The sequence below is a fragment of the Parasteatoda tepidariorum genome, chromosome 8 (genome assembly GCF_982258835.1).
Source record: "Parasteatoda tepidariorum strain Cologne lab strain chromosome 8, Ptep-v5.0, whole genome shotgun sequence".
NCBI classification, from domain to species: domain Eukaryota; kingdom Metazoa; phylum Arthropoda; class Arachnida; order Araneae; family Theridiidae; genus Parasteatoda; species Parasteatoda tepidariorum.
Window position 1 is genome coordinate 76,331,218 of NC_141762.1, and position 22,825 is coordinate 76,354,042.

The window sequence follows — 22,825 nt, forward strand, 5'->3', positions numbered from 1 at the left end:
GCAAAACATTTTTCTTTAAAAAAATATTAAAGTCATAAAATCCTAAAAACAAAAAAAATTCAGTTTTGAAAATGAGGTATTTTACTGTAATGATAATAAAAAAAAACTAACTTTTTAGAATTTTTTTAAAAGTCTTTCGGTACTTTTTCAAGACATAAAAACTAATGCAAAATGATAGCTACATTAATTTTTCTTTAGTCTTTTTAGAACTTATATCACTTTATGTTAGGCCATTTAGCGAAGCATTGTTATAAAATAGCCTTACTTTGATACTTTTATAGAATTTCCAGCTAATTCTCATTCATTTTCCTTCCTTTTTTATAGCCGGGCCATTCCTTTAAAAGAGCAATCGAACAGCCTAGTATGTTACAAGTAGCAGGCCTAATGCCCTTCTCCTTTGTCTTTAGTTTTATCTAAATATCAATTCCAATTTATAAAGACACTGCAAATGAAACACTTTTCTTTTTTTCGATTACAGAAAAGGAGGATATCTTCATTTATAGTTACAATCAAAACTGTAATGACTTGTTCTACGTCTTTTAACAAAATTTAGAATGTAATTATTAAGATAAATTGCCACTCGGATAAAGAAATGATAGTACTTCAGCTTTTCGATTAATCGTAACGACTTTATCGATTGTAAGGGAATATTAGGTAAAAGAAGGATTAGATCAAGTAAGTTTTCATATTATTGAAATAAAAAATAAATAAGAAAATTCAGCATGTCTTGTTATGAAAGGAATAAGAAATATTTATTAAAAAATTTGCTTTAGGAATTCGAATTTTATTTTTCCCTCTCACGACCCCTTGTTAATTCATATATGTTTATCCACTAAATAATGACAAAAAAATTGATTTTTATTTTGAAATGTGTAAACTGATAGAATTTTTTCGGAAAAAATGATTGAATAACAATTCATTTATTTTAACTTATTTAAAAAAACAGTAAAATAACCATGAATAAGACGTATTCCAGCTGTTAATTGTGATAAAAATCGTTTATTAACTGCTTTTAAATAATACAGTCAAACAACCAGAATTTTATCGCACTAAATAGAACCACCTAATGAAACCACTTAGCTCTTTGCAGCTGCATACGTATTATAGCTGAGAAGGCTAATCTGTCACCACTCTCATGACCGACAGAACGGGGATTCAAATCCCAGCGTTGACACCACAATATTTCTTCTTTAACTCATGAAGAGTTTCCAGTGTCCTTCACTCGCCAATGTGTGACCCTGGACTATCTCACTCACACATGGATGTCTGCACCATAAAGCTGCGTAACACAAGAAGTCAAATATTTTCCATCTCTTACTATAAGTGAAATAACTAATGTAAGTAATGAATACTACCAAATAACTAATAAATACCAGATAAACTAATGAAACCACATTCTATATTCATTGGATAAAACACAACTTAACTAAAATGCCCATTGCATAACCAAACTCCTACCTCCTATGTACAGTTAAATTTCTTTTTTATGATTTTGAAACCATGTAAGTTAGAAATGGTTGCAAAAATCGTATAATTGTACATTCATGATTTCTTAACCATGAATGCAAAAGTATAGAGTTTTTCAACCATACTAGTTGTAAACGGATTCAAAACCGTGAATGTAAAAAATATTCTTTACCGTAAACTTTATGGTGAATGGACTTACTGCTACCGGTTATTTAACCATAATTTTCGAAGAAAAATTGTAACAGTGTAGCTTAGAATTAAGTAAACTCATAAATGCCTTAAAAAATTAAATAAATTTCAATTTATTGAACTTGATTATTATTTTTTGATCATCTTTAAGCAGCAAAATAATAAAACTTTTAATGTTTAGCATTTTTTTTTATGCATTATGGAATACTTTTTTAAGTGTATTTCTTTACATTTTGGTCATGAAAAAAGTCTATTTAACTCAAATAATGAGATATGTATCTGTTACGAAACTGTCTGATACAGGAATCAAATTTTTTCACCTTTCTCTTTATTTTCTCCTGTAAATAAATATACAGACCAATGAAGCTAAATCCAATTATATTTTTTATATAGAGATTCGCTTTCTAAAAGCATACGAATAGAAAAAAATGTTATTGGCAGTTTTTTAAGTTACAAAATTATGTCAAATTTTTATCTAATATATTAGACGCTTGGTCTCAGGAGAAAATGCTAGGAAGTATTTTGCTTTAATACAATACAAGAAATAACAAAAATACAATTAAAAAGTATGTATTTTTTTTAAAAAATGATATTTTATTTGCAATTCGTTATAGTGTAGTTTGGAAAATGTGTACAAATATCATTAAAATACAGCGCAACATGTATAAAACAAAACCGTTAGGCACCTGATCTATTCCCTCGTTTCCAAATTCATATTTTCCGAAAAAAATCATAAAAAAATCGGTTGTTTAAATAATTATTATTTATGTATTCATTTATTTATTTGTAAAAGGGAAAAATAATTTTCTTCATATTACTATTTTATTTTTTTATTTCTCTGAAACATTTTTTTGCATTTCCAAAATCCAGTTTTGCATTTCTAGTTCCGAAATCTGATATGGTTCTAAATTATATAAAATGTCTGATCTTTACTGGAAAAATAGTTCTAAGCATCTTTTGTGTGAGTGAGTTTCATCAAATTTCTTCTGGCCAATTTCTTCCTATACTTGATCCAAAAGTTCTCTTGTCTTCTGGATTGGGATCAAAATTACAAGGCTACGGAGATGAATATTAGTAGTCGTAAACTCAAAACTAGGTCAGCTGTTCAACGACGGTTATAAAATAAAATATCTACTCCATAACTCTTTACAACGATTCTAAAAATGTGTATCAAAAGTGGTGCTTACGGAACACTTTTCAATGCGGCTTTATGAAGTTTCCTAATTTGACTTTGTTAGGGATTAACGGAATTACTGTTCAAACAGTTTAAATCGTCCATTTAAGTCGCCCATTAAGATGGCTATTTTTATATGGCCTTGGAAAAAACGGAACCTCTAACACAATCCTTTTTATGTCTGGAGAAGGAAGCCATTAAGATGGGATAAAGAATCAATGAAAATAAAACTAAATATATGCCCTGCACAAAAGCTGGCTATGAAGAAACACAGTTTGAAATTGGAGCATACAAATTCGTAGCCGTTGATAGCTTCACCTATTTGGGGTCTAAGATTAACAACAAAAGCGACACTACACAAGAAATACACACGATAATCACGATGGCCAATAAGTGTTTTTATGGTCTAAGAAAATATCTTAAGTCAAGCTTAATAAAAAGAAAAACAAAAGTGTTGCTCTATAAATGTCTTATCCGATCAATGCTTAAATAAGCATGTGAGACCTGGACAATGACACGTAGAGATGAAAATATGATAGCTAGATTTGAGAGAAAGATACTGCGAAGCATTTTTGGCGGAATATGTAAAAACGGTACCTGGTTTAGAAGATCAAACACGGAACTTTACAAAGCATATAGAGAACCTGATGTCATTAAATTTATCAAAATTCAAAGGATTAAATGGGCAGGCCACATCATAAGAATGGAGGATAGCAGGACAAATAAAAAAGTTTTCAGTACCAGGCCAACAGGTACAAGAAAAAGAGGACGGCCAAACCTAAGATTTTTAGACTGCCTTGAAAAGGACCCACAATTTTTAAAGATAATAAACTGGAGAACCATGGCTAAGGGAAGAATGTCTTGACATAAGCTTGTTGAGAAGGCCAAGGTCCATCCTGGGCTGTCGTGCCAATGAGAAGAAGAGAAGAAAAACAGAACCTTCGACTTCATTAGAAAAGAAAATGCATAGGTAAACATATTTAAAATAACGAGTTAAACTGTTAACAGATATTCCACATTCACTCCGTTTTAACGTGCTCCGATTTACCTATTTATTTAATTTTTTGTGTTTGTTTATAATTGTGCCATGTTTCTGAATTCCTAGCTCAAATTTGCAGATAAGATCATACACATAACTATAGTAAATTGCACATCAACTTATAACCATCACCATTAAGGGCACTTTCTCCATTATAAACTGGCTGCTCGTGTGCAATGGGCCGATACTTTGGTTGTTTTAATTTTATGTTTATAAATAGATATAGTCATAAACTGCATTCAAATAGGCGCAGAAAAAAGTTGCTTTGTCTTAATTTAATTACTTGTCGATTTATTTGACGAGTTTGGCAAGTTAGCTAACAAATCATTAAATTGCTATAAAACAACTCTTCCTGAGCCTTTTTTAAAAAAATTCCTTTTAGTATATTGGAAACACAAAATTAATATAATTTAGAAAAATATAAAATAAAATTTGTTCAAACATTTACAAGCAGCTAGCGTACAATGGGGAGTTTCCTATTGCAGAGTATGACACTTTAAATCATGGGTTTGATATTGCTATAGTTATACATTTCTACTGTTATACATTGCTATTACTATAAATTGTTAAAATTCAGGATATTCGAGTTCCGGATAACGCTGTGTAATTAAACAGCTATGGTTTAAAAAATAAAACATTTTACATTTGTTTTCATGAGAAATATGCAGCTTGTGGCATTAAATATTTTTTTTATTTACTTTCCTTTTTATTACCACGTTTATATAAACTTGTTACCACGTTTATATAAACTTGCCTTCGTGTATGTCTGTCCGGGTGGAATTTTGTAATCGATTTTAAACTAACTTCCCGACTAGCTACAAACTTCAAATTTGGCACATAGTTCAGAATTGGATGACAATGCATGAAAATGAAGAGAAAAAAGACATACGAAGTAAAATAAAATTAAAATTTGAAAAAAGTTTTTTTTTCGAGATTGTCTTTTGTTGTTGATTCCATTATTTCAAATTAGTATTACATGTCAGGTGAAAAGATTTTTATTGTCGGAGTATTTTTATTGGCTGAAAAATCACGTGGTAGGATCCAGTTTTTCCTCATTCATTTCCAGATCGTTTGGGTTGCCATCAGCATAAAACTAATGAAAGTCGTAAAGGTATTGTTTTTTTATAAAGATTTTTGTATCCCTAATTTAAAATGAAAGTTCTATTATTTTAGTAGTGGTCTTGTAGTAGTCTTGACTACTCTTGACTAAGAAAAATAATCTAAATAAAAATATATATTTTTTAAAAATCGCGTTTTTTGTAGTGAAGATTAATAATTAAAAAGCAATAATTTTTAAAAAATATAAAATAAAAATTAAAAAAATCATAATTTAAAATAAAAAAATTCAAAATAAAAAGTAATATTTTTAAAAACCACGTTTTTGTAGTGGAGAGTAATAATTAAAAAAAAATTGAAAAACGAAAAACGGGGGGCGAATGAAATACATAACAGTACATCATATACGCATACATATACACATTTTCTAACTCATACACATGCACAGCCACATATACATCCACATACATACGCATATCCACAACCATATTTCACATCCACATTCAGATGCAATTACAATTACAGATATACATAAAAATATTCTCAAGAGCACACATACACACATTAATATAACATTACTGTTATGTATTTCATGCGCCCCACGTTTTTCGTTTTTCAAATTTTTTTTAATTGTTATTCTCCACAACAAAAACGTGGTTTTTAAAAATATTACTTTTTATTTTGAATTTTTTATGCTTAATTTTTTCACTGCAATTTTTAAAAAAAATATTTTATTATACACCATTGTTACGCATAACTCCAATTTCGGATAAAATGACATTTTGTTTCAAAGAATGGATATTGCTGGATAATTCTATATGGACACTTGTTCATATTTACCATTTCTGTGAAATCACTGGATAAAAATAATTAAGAGAATACTATGGTTTCCTTTTGGCTTTATTACTTTAATACTTCCTTTTTTTCAATTATATAAAAGGGAAAAAATGGAACAGCGATTTGTTGGAAAACTGATCGTTAACGTCAAATAAGTAGCAACATTTAACTTAAACAAGCTGATTCTTTTTCTTACACGAGAAACAATTTTGTGGAATGACAGTAAGATTACATATTTTCCCATTATTTCCGTAATTGTGAGTGCAACTAATTTTCATTCAATGCTATTTGAATAAAACGGATTTTTTTTTTCCATTTTGGTTTTGACATTTTGGCGTCTTTTAAACGTTGTAAGGTATGACTGCATTTTGAATTGATTATTTTTGATGTTTGCTCTGTTTTTTGATTTCATATTTCAAGTAATTGCAGTACATAGGGCTGTGGATTTTCGGAGTTGAGAAAAATTTAGCTAAAAGTTGGAGTTTGAGAATGAATCAGACACTTGGTTTTTAAAAAGTTAAGTTCGAATAGAAAAATAAATCTTTGGTTTTTCGAAATTTATTTCGGTAGATTATTTTATAATCAAATAGAACAAAGTACCTGAAAGAATATTATAACAATTATTTCATTTGTAGCTCGTTGGAAAATTATAAAATTATAAAAAAGTTATACCCACATGAATGTTTACGGGTGAGCAATTTTTTTATTACATTTCAACAAATATTTAATCTTGCATAGTTTAGGTATGGAGACTCTGAATTTAGATACGTACAATCATATTTTTCTTAAAAATTTGCATTCTTAGTTTTTTTTTGTCGAAATGTATAAACGTTGCATGCAACGAGGGGTCGTGTTGGCGTTACGGTAATATTTTAGGGGAGTTAGGGTACATTACCTATATTAAAATTATATAGGAACCTATGTCCTGAAATGTTATAGTAAGCGGCTAAGAACTCTTCCCAATTACGAAATGTTCAGAAATAGTTCATAATAGAGAGGTGGCCCTAGCGGCGTATGGTGACGTGTCAAGCCACAGTCCCCAATGAAATTATATTCTCGATGATGTGCCCTAACTCTGCTAAAAGTTTGTCGCAACATTAACGCAACCCCCTGCTACACATAACGTTTGTTTTTAAACTTGTACATCTCGACAAAATATTGATTAAAAATATAATATGGTCATTCAAAAAAAAAAAAAAAATTGCGAAAAACTCTTGCATGAAGTGAGAACCCGATTTCTTCAAAATTCCCGATTTCCATAAAATTTCTTCACAAATCTCATTCAACGTCAAACAAGAAAAAATTTGTTACTCGATGCTATTTATGAATTACATTTTGATTCCTCTATTCCAGTGCTTCCCAAAGTGTGGTACGCGTACCCCCAGGGGTACGGGAACAGTTTAGCAGGGGTACGTGTTCTTAAGCAAAATATCTTACAACAAACAAAAATTTCAATTAAAAAAAAAAGAAAAAAAAAGCTAGCCATGAAAATTTTCGATTACGTATTTTTCTATTGGCTATTTTTTGCAGAGTTAACAGTTAATAATTAGCGGTGTCAACAGCCAGTTGTGATTTTTAACTCTTGTGCAATTTTTTTATTGTAAAAATTACATTAATTTTTAAATTAATGGTACCCAGCATTCCGAAAAATTTAAAAAGAGTACACAAAAGTTCCAAGTTTGGGAAACACTGCTCTATTCCCAACAAACGAAAACAATAAAACAAAACAACAACGAACAAAATTCATTCAGTTAAGTTGCAAAACTAATTCAAAAGATAATGTAGTTGAATTTATTGTATCCTTTCGTGGTAGTTTCTTAGTTCATCAATATTCACTAAGTATTCTTATGTTGCGAGTGTGAATATTATCTTATGCAAGAAATTGTGAAAGAAAATAATTTCTCAAGAACTTTCAATCATTATCCCCCTAATAGTTAAAACGTTTCGATCAACTGGGGTAAATTGCCGACTAGTGTAATCAAGCAAATTTTGAGGTTGCCTAATTAAAATAGCCTTATCGAAAGATAGTCACCCTATTTTCACGAAAAGATTATCGAAACAATAGACATTTTGTAAATGACCACTATGAAAACAAGTTATTCCATTGTATTTTAGCTTTATGGAAAACGCTAATTCGCCATTGGCTTACCAAATTTAGTTATGTTCTCCAGTCAGCTTTTCCTTCTCTATTTACTCTCGGTGCAAAGAGTTCTTCTCGTGGTGATCGAACAGTATTCTATTTCTTTTCTCAGGAAACAACTCAAAACTTCAATCCGTAAAGGCTGGCAAATATATTGGGATAACATCGACAAAGGCCGAAGACTTTATGACATTATTCCCAAAATAAACTACTTTTAATCCATACCTTCAAAGCAAGAAATATGGTTCCTTACTGGACATGGTCCCTTCCCTACATATTTCAAATTCTTAAATATAACTGACACTGATCAATGTACATGCTGCCAACTGGGCAGTCCAGAGCACTATCTTACTGAATGTATTTACACTGCCTCTTGGCATACCCGTCCCCCGAATCAATCTAACCTATACAAATGGCAGAAAAACTTTCCAACTGACAGAACGCTCAGTACTAAACTTAAAAACAATATGCATTTTTTTATCCATTGACGATAAATTAATAAAATTTTAATGTTAACCTTATTAAGATTATAGACTGCATACTGAAAAAAAAAGAAGAAAAAAAACTTTGTTTTATATAAAAAAATATATATATTCCTATATTTAAAATATTCCTTTTGTCTTACATGATACATTTCCTTTATGTACACTTTCTTTATTCTTTTTATTTCTCTTTTTAAATTTTTAGGTATATAACGAAATTCGTTTTTTTTTTTATTGCTCATGTTCTTTTTACTGCATTTATTGTTTCATTCATTGTTTTTTCTTTTAAACAAATGTGTTGCACTTCATTGTCTTCTGCAAGACTTTCAATGTTGTTTACTAAATTTTATTGTAAAAACTTTTATATGTATTATGTAATATGCAATTTTTTATAATCAATTCCCACTGATCAGGCTAGCTCACCGGGTTGTGGTGAGCTGGAGTGGTAGCCAGACGTGGACTATACGGGTAAGGGTCTTGCAAACCTAGGTACGTATCCACGTCAGGAGGAAAGGGAAAAAAAAGTAGTCACATGTTTCGTTCCTAAATCGTAGGAGAAGACAGCCATCACATCATTACACAGAAAAATATGCTTTGCTAATTTTTATTCAGCGAAACATTACTATAATTTTTTTTTAAAATTATTCCTAATAAAATAAATTAAAAAAACCTAAGTCAAGTTTTTGATTTAGCTGTTTAATCTATAGGTCTAGTAAGTTTAGAATATTTTTTTTAAATTTTCGGTTGACTATATTTCTAACCCCCGTACTCACCACTGACGCTTACCCAACACGAAACACCCCATTCTCGAATCCCCTGTTTGGAAATGTTGACCACAAGTCGAAAAATTCTTTTTTTTTTTTTGTTCCTCAAATTTATTCAATTATTTATTTTAGCCTTCTGTTTCTTAATCACTCCTTATTGGACCCGTTGCCAACTTGCACTCCGATGGTAGATTTATAGCCTTATTAACAGTGTTTGTTTTCTTATGAATGTTTGTTTTCAATTGAAGAAAACAGAGATTGCATCAGGGACCGCGGAATAGGGGTGCAGAGGGGTTATTATAGCCCCCTCACATTTTATAAGCAAAGTGACACAGCCCTTCTAAGATTATAATTTTTCACTTCATGTTTGTGAAATTAAATTTGCAATTAATAAAGCAGTTTTGAGTCTGAATTCTAAAAAAAAAGAAAAGGAAAGTCATTCCAAGCGAGCTTTAACATATACAAGATGAAAGCTAATACCAAATCATCCTTTACTCTTCCCCCCGTAGAGGAAATATGCGTCCCTGTTGCTGACCGATGGGTATTGGAAAGATTGATACAATATTAGAAAGACTGATACAGAATTAGAAAGCACTCTTTTCTAATGAATTAATCGTGTGAGCTGATGCGGAGATTATATTTTTTTTTTTTGATCTTTTTTTTTAATTTTTTCTTTCTTTTTTTTAAAAAAAAAAATTCTGTAATTTTTTCCATGTTTTCTATAAATTTTGAACTTTATAATATACATTCAGTTGACTTTTTTTTACTAATTAAATTCACTATTGGTTTTATTTTTGTAAATCAACTCTAGTTTTTTTTTTCTTTTCAATTTTACGCTAATTTTTCAAAGTATCTCCCAGTAAAATATTTTGGAAATTTGGAAAAAGAAATGTCATGATATTTTCATTGTTAGAATTTAGTTGTCGTATCTTTAAATTTAATTGCAAGTAATTCAAAATGTTCTTCTTACTGCAACTTGAGCTTTTTACTGATTTATCTCACGTTGCACTTAATTATTTAAAATGTTATTTAACTTTATTCATCAAAACTTTGCGTTTATATTTCACAGCTCTCCGCAATAATAAAAGCTGTTAGAATTAAATTAAACTTAAAATAGTACCTTAGTTTTTAAATTTTTATGTCCAGTTAAAAGTAGTTCACTACTGTTTTTTCGATCGACTTTATTTTCCTGATTTATTTTACAATTTACATTACCTTTAAAAGAAAATTTTCTATTTTGTTCATCAAAACTTTCCGCTCATTTTTCAGTGAACTGCCCGATCGAATAAAAAAATTTAAACAAAAATTCAGCGTAACTCCTAATTGAAAAACGATTTCGTAGGCCAATATTTCACTTTCATAAAAAATTAAATAAATAAATAAAAAAAAAGAGAAACGTCGCAGTCGCATACCTTTATTCCACTGGATTGTTCAATGTTGAGTGATTGTTCCAAATATTTTAATCTTATTTCGATGAGCCCGTTGTATCGAGTTGTTTACTTTATCAGAAATGAATTAGAAATGAAATAAGAAACGAAGCGGGGTGCTCTTTTCTAAATTTAATATCAATAATTACTTGAACAAAATCCACCCTTTCATATAAATGAGAAAAACAAGCTCGCTTATGCGTACATCAACGCAAACATTGTTCCAGATAAACACTGAAATCTCATCTGTTTGCACTGCCGTTTGTGTTGCCAACAGAAATAATATAAATATCGGATCTAAAATAAAGATGGATTTCCCCTTTCAGATAATTGCCATTATCGATATCCGATAGAGGTAATAGATTCTACGCGATGAGATATCCCTACTTTCTTAATTCCTCAGGGGGAAAAAAGAGGGGAAAAATTACTATTCAAATCGGAACTCAATAAAAATAACTGCCAATTTCTCAGAGAGGTTTGATTCTATCTTTTTTTTAAAAAACGAAAAGAAAAAGGAAAGCAATTGTTTATCAAAAATCCTATTACGAAGAGTAAAAAGCAAACACAAGATTCGATTACAAATCTTTTATTAGGAGTTGGGTTGAAAATGCAAAAAAGAACAATTTTAAACGGTTACTTTTTTTCAATTTATGTTTCAACACAGTTGAGTGAAGACATTTGAGTAGACGAAGAACAAAGGGAATTTTGATGAAGTTTAGAGAAGAAGTATCCTCGCTTTAAAAAAAAAAAAAAAAAATCTTTTCTTCCTTTAAATTAATGAATTTGAAATAAAAGGATCGGTTTCCTCGAGGGAAAAACTGTTAAGTGTTTGAAGTTGAACGCTGGTTATATATTTATCGATGCTTTAAAATTTAAAAAGACTGCGCGCAACAAAGGATTTTACACATAAAAGAAAATATACGTTGTCTAGGATTTTGCAATTTCTTGCGAAATAGTTTTTAACTTCAGTGTAAAAACAGATTGGATTAGGAATTTACTTTACCTTCCTTTGTTTAAAAAAAAATCTTAAATTCTATTATATTCCCTGAAGAAAAGTGTTTTATTAAATTTAATTTTAGTTTTTACATAAATTTTCACATGCTTGTGTATATAAGGAAAAATAAAGTTGCTTTTGTATGTCTACAAATAAAGAAAAAAAAAGTATCTTCATTACATCTTAAAATCTAAATTCTTCATTCAGAATATTAGTTAAATAAATTTATTAGATAGATAATTAAGGCTAAACACCAAGTCTGTGATTGTCTCAAAAAAAGTTTTCCTCCTGCGAATTTGTTGGTTACATGTTTAGCAGTAAATTTATTGCCATAAATTTATTGTTTTTATAAGAAAGGTAATTATAAGAAAGGTTTAAGTAAGAAAGGTAATTTGTCAGAAGTTAGTTTCAAGTGAATATACTAGCAATATAATATTTCTTCTACTTTTTTTTATTAACCTATCAGACGCATATGGTAGTTTATTCATAGGTAACCGCTGTTGTACATGCTATAACACATTCGCAGGATAATTTAGCAAAAATGCTCAGAACTCTTATGTTTGTTTCCGAACTGGAAATATTTATGCACATTAAATTTTAGCATTCTTAAAGAGTTTTTAAGTTATTAGTCTGAAGCAATTATATGAAGTACCTACCAGATTACATCAGCTTTTATTCATCGTAAATTAACAATTACATATTTATTTTTGAATTTTGTGAATTCTAATTCCTTCATTAAATGATATTTACGGACCAGGACAGTCTGGTCGGTCGGGTGCTGGGCCCATGTCCGAGAGTTCGTGGATTCGAACCCCGCAGGCCGAAGACTCCCCGTGTAGTAAAGTGACTGATGCACGTTAAATCTGTCGAGTCGCAAAAGTCCTCTATGTTCCCATAACAAATCAAAACCTCTGGGGTTACTGGATTGGAGATCGATCGTTCTCTGATTCAGGTCGTCAAAATTACGATCTGTGGATGAATGAATGGGTCCGCTCTATAACCGGTGCGACGTATGGTGTGGCAGAAGTCGAATTCTTGGTCATAGATGGCGCCACTGGAAAACAAGAACAATCGTACCCCCTCTGCCTAAACAGGCATACGTCAACAACAACAAGGATATTTACATAAAATTTTACTTTCGTAACAATCCATTCTAAGGTATTAAAAAAGCCTAATACGTAGCAGTCATGTTGTTTTTGCAGGTTCATGTTCTCATTTTCGAGGCAATTTTTGTGAAGAACTTAACTTTTTTTCCTTCTTTAGTACCTGTGCTTCACAGAACAGACGTATGTGAATAGACAGGATGCTACGCAAAAGTTCTAAAATTCTCTGTAATCAAGTTGAGTCGTGGTGACGTGAAGAAAATTGTTGAATGCGCATGTGCCAACAAATATTAGACAGATCTAGGACGTTTACATACGCGTGCTCTGCTCAAATTTTCTAGAGAACCGAATTTGTCCTGTTGTTAGTTGTAACTGTGTTGAGCAGAACACTCGTGCATGAATATGTGGTGCTCTCAGAATGCTGCTTTAAAGTGTCAATTCTCTCAACTGTCAAGTTGAGTTTTGGCATAATGGTAAAGTGAAGATTTATTGTTCAAACAGCAAAATGTTTTTGAATTTTCATTAAGTATCAATATCAGTATCAATATTTATAGCGTGTTTCCAACTCTTTTTTGTTTTTTGTTACTGCGTGTGCCCGAAGAGACAAGTAGTATGCTTTAAATTGTTCTGGTTAGTTTATGAACCACCTTGCACAAAAAATTTTTACACCATACAACGCGTTTTAAATAGATATCTTTAATACCTATGCATTTGTGTGTAAACTAGAAATTTTTTATTTAATCATAAAATAGTCAAGTTGCAATTATTTGTGATGCAAAATGTATGGAAATATATTATTGAAGCAGATACTGCGCGGACGAGTTATAAAAATATTTTTTTTTTTTATTTGTCTGATAATGTGGCTTTTAAATTTGAACCAAGATTGAAAATTCTGTTGAAAAGAAAACAAAATTTAATTGGTTTCATACACATTTATAAGTTTATAATTCCTAGTTTGTAATCCAAGAAAAGTTTGAATAATGAACAAAAAACTGTATTTAGTTTGGAGTTTAAATTTTTCATTGTTCTTAGAAGGATTTGCATAATCTCATTTCGCTAACAAAAAAAAAAACTTTTTTTATTACAGATCCATGTTTTAGGAAAAGGATGTCACTCTCCAGATCCAGATCTTCCAGAAACATTTTTATGGCAGATTGTAAGTTAAAATAAATTTTTGTTAAAACAAAAATAAACTAAAGTAGTTAATGTTAAAGCTGTCCCCATTATAATTAGGCAGGTTGCACAGCTTAATGGCATATTAGTCAGAAATAAATTGGGAAGACTCTGTGACATCTAAATCCTTCAATAAGGTAGTTATTACTTTCAGGATCTCTTGGAGGATTGAAATATGGACTTCATTTCTCAAAAATATTCCAAACCTAATTCCATGCTCTTACTGTTAAGTTATCAGGCTGCCTTATTCCACGCGAAGGTTAGCAATAGTTCCCGATAGTTGTCCTATAAGAATGATGGTTCACAACAATTAACAGGCACAAAGCAACAAATACGCATCGAACACAGGGTTTTAAAAAATAGGCTTTGCACTTCATAGCAAGGTTCGTTCAACAAGCAAAGTTCTGATAACTGTTCCACAATTGATATCCAAAGTGTTGCACCCAGGACCGGACTGGGAGGTTAGAACCACGTTGAAGATCCTTTTTTTCTGATGAAATAGGCATCTAGACTCCACTCTAAACTCCGTCTAGATGAAGTTACGATCAGCTAGTTAAAAAATAAGCTTTGCACTTCATAGCAAGGTTCGTTCAACAAGCAAAGTTCTGGTAACTGTTCCACAATTGATATCCAAAGTGTTACACCCAGGACCGGACTGGGAGGTTAGAACCATGTTGAAGATCCTTTTTTTCTGATGCAATAGGCATCTAGACTCCACTCTAAACTCCGTCTAGATAAAGTTACGATCGGAATCAGTGTTTAGGTTGAGTCTAGATCTAATTTCGTCATGCATGTTTTCATAGTACTGTCAAATCCGGTACTTTCAAGTGATGCATGGAAAAATGTACCTCTCTAAATGAAAAGAGTATACTCTTTTGATGAATGTTTTGGAGAAAGGCGGACAGCTGATTAGGACTGCCACCCCTATATATATATATATATATATATATATATATATATATATATATATATATATATATATTAAGCAAAAAAATTTTCTCCGGCTTTTTTATTTATTTTCATAATAATTTTTTTTAAATATCTTAAATATTTATTTTAATAATTTTTCTTCATTATTCTTTAATGTTTATTATATTTTTTTCTCCACGTTTTCTCTATATATTCTTAACTTTAAACTTATTTTATGAGTTCTATATACTTGCAGCTCATGTGCAGTCAATAAAACTTATTATTATTTTTTCTTAATTTTCTTAGTTATTCTCTTGTTTCTTTTTTATCCTTTTTGTCTTTATTGTGCTATATATATATATATTATTCTTATTCTTTACTTTATTCTTTAGAATTTTAATCAAAGGCAATTTTCAAAAATTTAAACAAATTTCCTTTATTTAACATGAAAAGAGGAAGATAAATGTTAATAACCAGTATAATTTTTTATGCACTGGTTATAGTTTTTATACGTAAAAAATAGCGCTGTTAGTTTATATTGCTGAAACCTTCGCTAGAAATTTCCTTTTATCTTTATCAAAAAAATATAAAAGCGATTTAATAATCCGAAGGGAGTTCTACTCTATCCGGTTTTTCCTGAAACATCCGGAATAATTCACAAACCGATTAGATTTTATTCCTCCGAGAGTACAGAGATATAATAGAGAAGACTAAAAAAGTTAACAAAGCAACTCAATTTTTTCCCATGATTCCTAGCTCAATCTAGTTTTTTTTTTTTTTTTTTTTCTTTCAGAGAAAAAAAAAATCCCTCTTTTGTATTAGCAACAACATTCTTTTGTCTCGTATTTTTCCCTCTTTCCTCCGCGCTGCATTATTTTACTTTATACTTTTTATCTAAAGACGTCAAAAAATTGTGAAGAAAGTAGGGAATATTTTCTTTTCCCCAGTGACTTGTGCCTCATTATTTCCAAAGACTCTAGCTGTCCCCTTTACTGTCGAATCATTTTCTCCAAGGAGACTTAATCTACCTTTTCCCTACTTATTTCCCTTCATCGCCTGTTTTTTTCTTCCATCTTCTTTTATTTTTCCCTTTTTAGATGTCTCCTTTCCTTGGCGACATTTTATTTTCGTCGGCTACTTTATCCCTCTCTGCCTTTTGTTTTGTCATCAGACCCTACCCCGCTGGAGTGGTAGGTGGAGCTTCCTTTTAAGTAGATATATATGGAGGGAAATAACGTTTATCGGTGTACTTTGTGAAGGCGTGATATGAAAGAAATATCGAGTTTTCAGATGATATTTAGAACAGAGATACGCAGTTTCGAGAAATAGAAACCTGTTCGTGTGTTGAGTTTATAAAATATCTGTAAAAAAAGGGGGGAATTGGCGATTTATCTTGAATAGTGTAAGAGCTTATAAAGCTTCACGATCACGTAAGTTATAACTTTTAACCAAGGCAGCTTGAACTCTTTAGATCTTGGCTTTAATAGCCCCTTTTGAAATATCTTGAATAAGTCCGTGTGTTGCACTTTTTTTTTGCCATTATTTACCGAAAGAATTAATGGTTGGCATACAAAATTGCATAAATGAGTAACAAGAAAATTTCTAAATTAATTTAAAAAAAGTATTAGTTTGATGAGAAAAATTGAATGAATCATGGTAAAAAAATGCACTAGATTTTTGGCAAATGTTTTTTTCCTTTAAATTGAATTGTAAATATATTTTTTTTTAAATTCATGGATTACATACGCGCAAATTTTTTTTAACTATACATTTAAATTAATCGTCGTTATATTCTTAAAATCCGTAACGTAATGGACTTGTTAAAATATTGCATAACCATTAATGAGTAATATTTTGTTTTTCAAATTATTAATGATGTCAGGAAAAATCAGTAGTATTTTTAAAAAAAAATTTATCAGGAAGAACAAATCAGTTTTTCAACTGCTAAAAATGGGAGGACAAAGTGGTTCTTCCATTTAAAAGTTAAATATATGAGGTTAAAAAGGGTTCCGTCTTTTACATGTTAAGGTGAAAAGAAGAGATGTTTTTATCACGTGTCAAGGAGACGATTCTGTTTTTTAAACGCTTACAGGACATGAGGGATAAGTAATCTAATCTTTTATACGTTAAAGGTATATATATGTGGTCTTGTCTTTTAAGCACTTAAGATATGAGAAACAATTCAATTACAAGACTGTTTATTGTATCCCCGCTTTAAAAAAAACAATAACAAAAAAAACTCATTATTAATAAAGAATAAATTGCATGTCTTCAGAGCTTCCTTGCTAGCATTGTTCATTTATACATAATTGTAAAATTTCTATTATGTTACTATAACTGATGTTTCCTAATATCTCTTGAAATGAGAAAAGGATAAAAAGAAGTCTTTTACACGAGGAGAAAAATTACAATGTAATAAAAATAATAGTAAATGTTAATTCAAATGTTCATAGTTACTAAATAAAGCGAAAAAGAAAAGATTCTGCATTACTGAATAAGAACTATAAGCTTGCAATACTAATTGATAATATCATTTTTTATTAATTATTAAATAATAAAGGAAGACAATGCCATATGTATGTTAAGAATAATTACAAGAAAAATTAAAATTATTAATAGTTACTTAATAATATTAGTAGATATAAAATGCTGATCGATGATTTAATTTTTTTTAATATTTTATTTTTAATTTCAGGAAGGTTCTTCGTTAATCAGAATGGCGTCGAAGAATTATGAGCTTCGATCTGGTGAGACAATGCTCATTCCTGCAGATGAAAAGTAAGAAAGCTACGAGATATTAGCAATTTATCAACCATTTAATGCTAAAAATTTGATTTAATTTTTAAAGATTAAATATTATTCATAAAGAAATGAGACTTGAAAAAAAAAAATTCGGTTCTACAAACAACTGTCATAATCACAGCCAAGAAATAGAATGACGAATTTTTTTCTTGGTATTATTGAGGAAAAGATGTTTGTGTTTTTACACTAATGATAGTTTAAAATCTGTGTTTTAGCATTAATGATAGCTTGATATACTTCGAAGAGCCATTACATTATGACCACCCTGCTAATAACATGACCTTTGGCCCTCAAAACTGCTAGCACCCGCAGTGGCATTGATTCCACAAGGTGCTGATAAATAGTCTGAGGTATCTGGTACCAAGCGCTCACCAACTGGTCCTGCAATTTTCTCACATTGCGAGGGGGTAGCGTGGCAGCACGAATTTGGTTTTCCAAGTAGGACCACAAATGCTCTATTGGATTAATGTCAGGTGAATTTGGGGGCCAAGACATGACTTGAAAGTCACTGGAATGTTGCTCGACGATTCGACCCTAAGGACATGGTGCATTATCCTGTTGGTAAACACCATCCCCAGCAGGAAAAACTGTTGCCATGAATGGGTGAACCTGGTCTGCAACTATGTTCAAGTAGCTTACAGACGTCAGGGATTGTTCTATGAGAATTATGGGTCCTAATGTGCCCCATGAAAACATTGTTCCTGGGCGAGAAACCATGAAAACCTGGTCGAGCCCATTGTTATAGATCAGGGGTTTCCAACTTACAGGAGGCCGGGGGCCACAATTAAAAACACAAATCAAATGGCGGGCCGCAACTTTATCAAAATTTCATGTAGGACTCTTTTATGTTTGAAGGAACATTAAATATTACTGTCAGATTTTTACCAAGTTGTAGAAAACAAAAGTGTTGGATTACAAATTAAAATAAGAAGTAGATTTTAAAAAATATTTAATTGCATATTAAAAAATTTGGGCTTCAATAACTTTAATGTGCACCCCTGTATTAAGCAATTAATGTGCAACAGATATCTAATTAAGATATAAAACTTTAAAAAGGTTGGTATTAAAACTTATTGTAGCACACAAAATGTTCAATGACAAAATTGAGTTTTGTCTGCTGCAACCATCAGAGAAAAAATATTTACATTTAAAATTTACAAATGTGTGTGTAAATATTTCCGTCCAAAATAAGTGGTTTAAAAAAGTTAAATCGGAGAATTTCTTCGAGAAAATTTGATACACACCTGCTAAATTATATTCACAAAATACAAAAAAATTAAATAAAAAAAGAGCAACATGCACGATTATTTTTGTATTTGAATAAATATTTTCTTGGATGCAAAACCGGAGAAATAATTTTTTTTGCACCGTTGGTATGTTAAATTTCACAGAAACGAAGAAATTATGTTTTTCAAACGAAAGAAAAGTATTTTAAACCCATATAGATTTTTTACGAAAATTGTCCGCAAAAAATGACAACTGTAATACATTTTAGTTTGCGGGGCACAAAAAAAGGCTTCGCGGGCCGGATGCGGCCCCCGGGCCGCCAGTTGGAAACCACCGTTATAGATTGAGGGTGGTCATAATGTAATGGCTCATCGGCGTATGTGTCTTGCTCCTTAATATGTGTTTTGACACGAGTGGGATTTGACATTTGAGACTTGGCAGTCTCTCTCCATTTTGTGTCTTGGCAGCAATGTAATGTCTCTCTCCATTTTGTGTCTTGGCAGCAATGTAATGTCTCTCTCCATTTTGTGTCGTGGCACTAATGATAGATTGACATATGTGTATTGGTACACTAATCTATGTCTTGGCATGAACGGGGACTTGGCATTAATGATAATATTATGCCTCTCTTCATTTTGTGCCTGGACAGTAATGATTACTTGCAATTTCTCTGTAATTGTCTTGGCACGAATGATAACTTATTCATTTTGTTTCTTAGTAGTTGGTACTAAAGGTAATACTATTTTACAATATTGAAATGACTTTATATGCCTTCAACGTTTTAGTTTATTATTTCGTTTTGTTCGTCGTAAATACTAAATCATTTTTGAGTATTTGTGTAAACCTTTCATAAAGTATTTCTTAAATTTTAAAAATTTCTATTGATTTTTTTTTTTTTTTACAGATATGAGATCTCTGCTGAGAGTAAATGCCGTATTCTTTCTGTTGTCATGAATCCTTTTACAGAATGAATATCAAAGAAATACCATCTTTTTAAAGAACCCTTACAAGGTTGGCAGGAGTAAAAAAATACTTAACATATATTTCATAAATTATATTATGGACAAATCTGTTTTTAGTGATAAAGAACAGAACGTTGTAAATGAAAACTACTCTAAATACTTTCAGAAGTAAATGAGTAACATGGGTTGTTTCTTTTTATTGTATTTCTGATTGAATGTGTCACTCTATATTATTTAAAATACTACTGTTTTTACTGTAATAATGATAATAATAATAAATGTTCTTTCTCGCATTACGAACGAATAACTGAAATAAATCTAGCTTTTTGTTTATCGGATATGACTGGTTAAACGCAAATAATTTGCAAAAGTGAATAAATTGTTTACGCATTTTTAGAAATTTATTTTCGAATAAATGAGTTGTGTGAGGAATTGTAGTGATTGTAGTTACAAACAATGAATTTTATGACTGAGTATAGAGGTAAATTCTGTGAATTTGTTTCAAATGCAATTTCAATGCTGCAGTGAAACGTGTGTAAATCAAATTTTACGTTACATAAATTAAGAGAAATATATTCAAATCAAAGGTTTCACTGGACTTAAATGTTATGTTTTTTTAAAATCATTTTGAACTTTTGCTTACGGCGCTTAGCATAATGAAGCCATTCTGGTCCATTTATTGTACAAGCCGTACGCAAAAGTTTGAAAAAGAGCACCATCATACAAATCAATCTAGATTAAAACGCGACACTGCACAATAAAAGGGTTGAGTGATCTCGAATTTCTGAGTCATCCTAAGGAAACTGCCTAAGCAGTTCCTTAGGATGGCGAGCACAGTAAACGAGGGGAGTATATTTAGGTGGTAAACAGTTTAAAAGATTTTATTAAAACCTGCATTTTTCTAGTTATAGTCACTGTATTTTCTAATATTAGCAATTTTTTAAAGTTTGAATATACTAAAGAAGTTAGTTTGAAAAGATAAACTAATTTGTAAGTAAGCAACATAAAACTATAATCCTATAATTCTTTTTGATGAAACTGCCAAAGTTCTTATTTGTAATTTTGTAATTTATTGATTTTTAATCAAGTTTTATTGAAGCTGAACTTAACCTACTTTTCCTTAAAATTTATTTTCAGTTTGTAAACCAATATATTTGAATTGGATTTTAAAATTTAAGTTTTTTATTTACTTTTTTAAACTAAAATGTTACTGAGCACATTACGAAATATTGTAGCAATCAACGCATACAAAAGTGAAATCTTATATATATTTGATGTTGTTAAATCTTATCAGTCCTTTTATTTACATTCATAAAAAAAAATTCATTCAATGAGAAATTTTGTTCGCAAGAGAGATTTCTTATAAATTTGAAGGGGTAGTTTTTATGCATATATTTTTGGAAACATAAAAATAATTACTCTACATTGTGAAAAAAGGATTTTTAAAAGAAAGTTCATTACATCCTTCATAGCTGGTAATTTATTGCACATCTTATTTTTGTAAGTATATTTATCATTCGCGTCTATACAAAACATTTTAAGGCTAGGTGGATCTTGACTTGACTAAGTGGATGCCGTTATTCATTTTAGGCGAGAAGTCCAAAAGACTTACTTAATCATAATTTTATTCAGGAAAAACTTTTGCAAAAACTTTTGATGTAATAAAAGTGTTATTTTTGATTTAAGATACCCTTCTTATATATCCACGGCTGGTTACTTTTTAACGTACATACTTTTAGTATAAGTAAATTTATTATAACAGTCTATACAAAGCATTTAGGGCTTAGTGGGTCTTGGCTTGATTAAGTGAGCGTTGTTATTCATTTTCCGTGCGAAAGTCCAAAAGGCTTACTTAACCGGAATTCAATTCAGGGAAAACTTTAGAAGGGATTTTCCCTAACCCCCACTTAAGTTATCTAATGCAAAGCTTCTCTTTAACAGATCCATACCTGCTCCCGATTCTTCCCCACCAAAGGGTTAATCCAAGGGTTTTCCGTTCTCCAGTTTCCGGAAATTTGCAGCCGCTTTCGGATATGTTAATCACTTCCGGCGGACCTGATTGAGCTTTTCGATCCTATTGTCGTCATTTCCGCTCCAGTGACTTTCTTCGAAAGCACATCTCACCTCATCTCCTCTGTTTGCCAGATTTAGCACCGCTTGGATGCTTTTATGTGTTATGGTGGAATTGAAATTCTAGCCGAATAGGAGGGGGCCAATTAAATTGCAGAAGCTGCCTTTGACGCGAATATTATTATTTAGATTGGAGAAGGATATTTCCCTTGATTTTTAAAAGCGATTGTTTAGAAGTTGCTTTGGAAAGGAAGCTGCGTGGAAAATGAAACGCTGACTCTCTTATCAGTTGCTTATTAACTGACTTCATTAAACAAGCAAAAAAAAAATCCTTTGCTCCGATATTAATATATGAAACTTTAAGTGACAAAATGCTTTTGCAAAAGAATAAAGAAATATATAGAATAAATTGAAAATTGCAGGATGATTTTAAAGGGAAATGTTTTAATACGGAACCTGCAAGTGTTTTAATACCCCTGACTTTTGTGTGAAGTGACACTAACAGTTACTAATATGTGTTAATACTTAATAATGTGTGTTCACAAAAGCTCATATATTTAACTGTTACTACCATGTATTAACAGTTGCTAATATGTGTTAAGTTACTGCATAATGTGTGTCCAGGGGATGCTGTTATTTGTGATTTTTTCAAGTCTGACATCTTTCCGATTGCGAAGGGAAAAAGGGTCCCCTGCAATTGGTTTTAAAACTTTTTATTTGTCATTTCTTCATGAGATATTAGGCAACCGCAGAACTTATTAGTTGATACCGAGATGTTTCATAGAGCTTACGAAAGTGAATTAATATTTTTACTATCCTATTTTGCATTGACCAAATCAAATTCAAGATAGCGGTGATTTAAACATTGAGGCATATGGTTTATTTTTATATAGATGCTGTTTAATGTAAAATTAAAGTATAGGTTCGAACACATTTAGTAATATATACAATACTGAGAAGTAAATTTAACCCCTTACACCCGAAGCGTCATGAAAGGACATTTACAAGCA

General features: G+C 30.7%; 1 protein-coding gene across 1 annotated transcript in view; it reads left to right on the forward strand.

Moving 5' to 3' along the window:
* LOC107441869 (3-hydroxyanthranilate 3,4-dioxygenase) overlaps positions 1 to 20,078 on the forward strand; it is a 44,467-nt gene extending 24,389 nt beyond the window's left edge. Inside the window, exons 7-9 of the mRNA XM_016055263.5 lie at positions 13,760 to 13,828; positions 17,450 to 17,532; positions 19,688 to 20,078. Of these exons, the coding sequence (XP_015910749.3) occupies positions 13,760 to 13,828; positions 17,450 to 17,532; positions 19,688 to 19,754 (219 nt within the window). The 3' untranslated portion in view covers positions 19,755 to 20,078. The remainder of the gene's footprint in view (positions 1 to 13,759; positions 13,829 to 17,449; positions 17,533 to 19,687) is intronic.
* Positions 20,079 to 22,825: the final 2,747 nt, after the last annotated feature.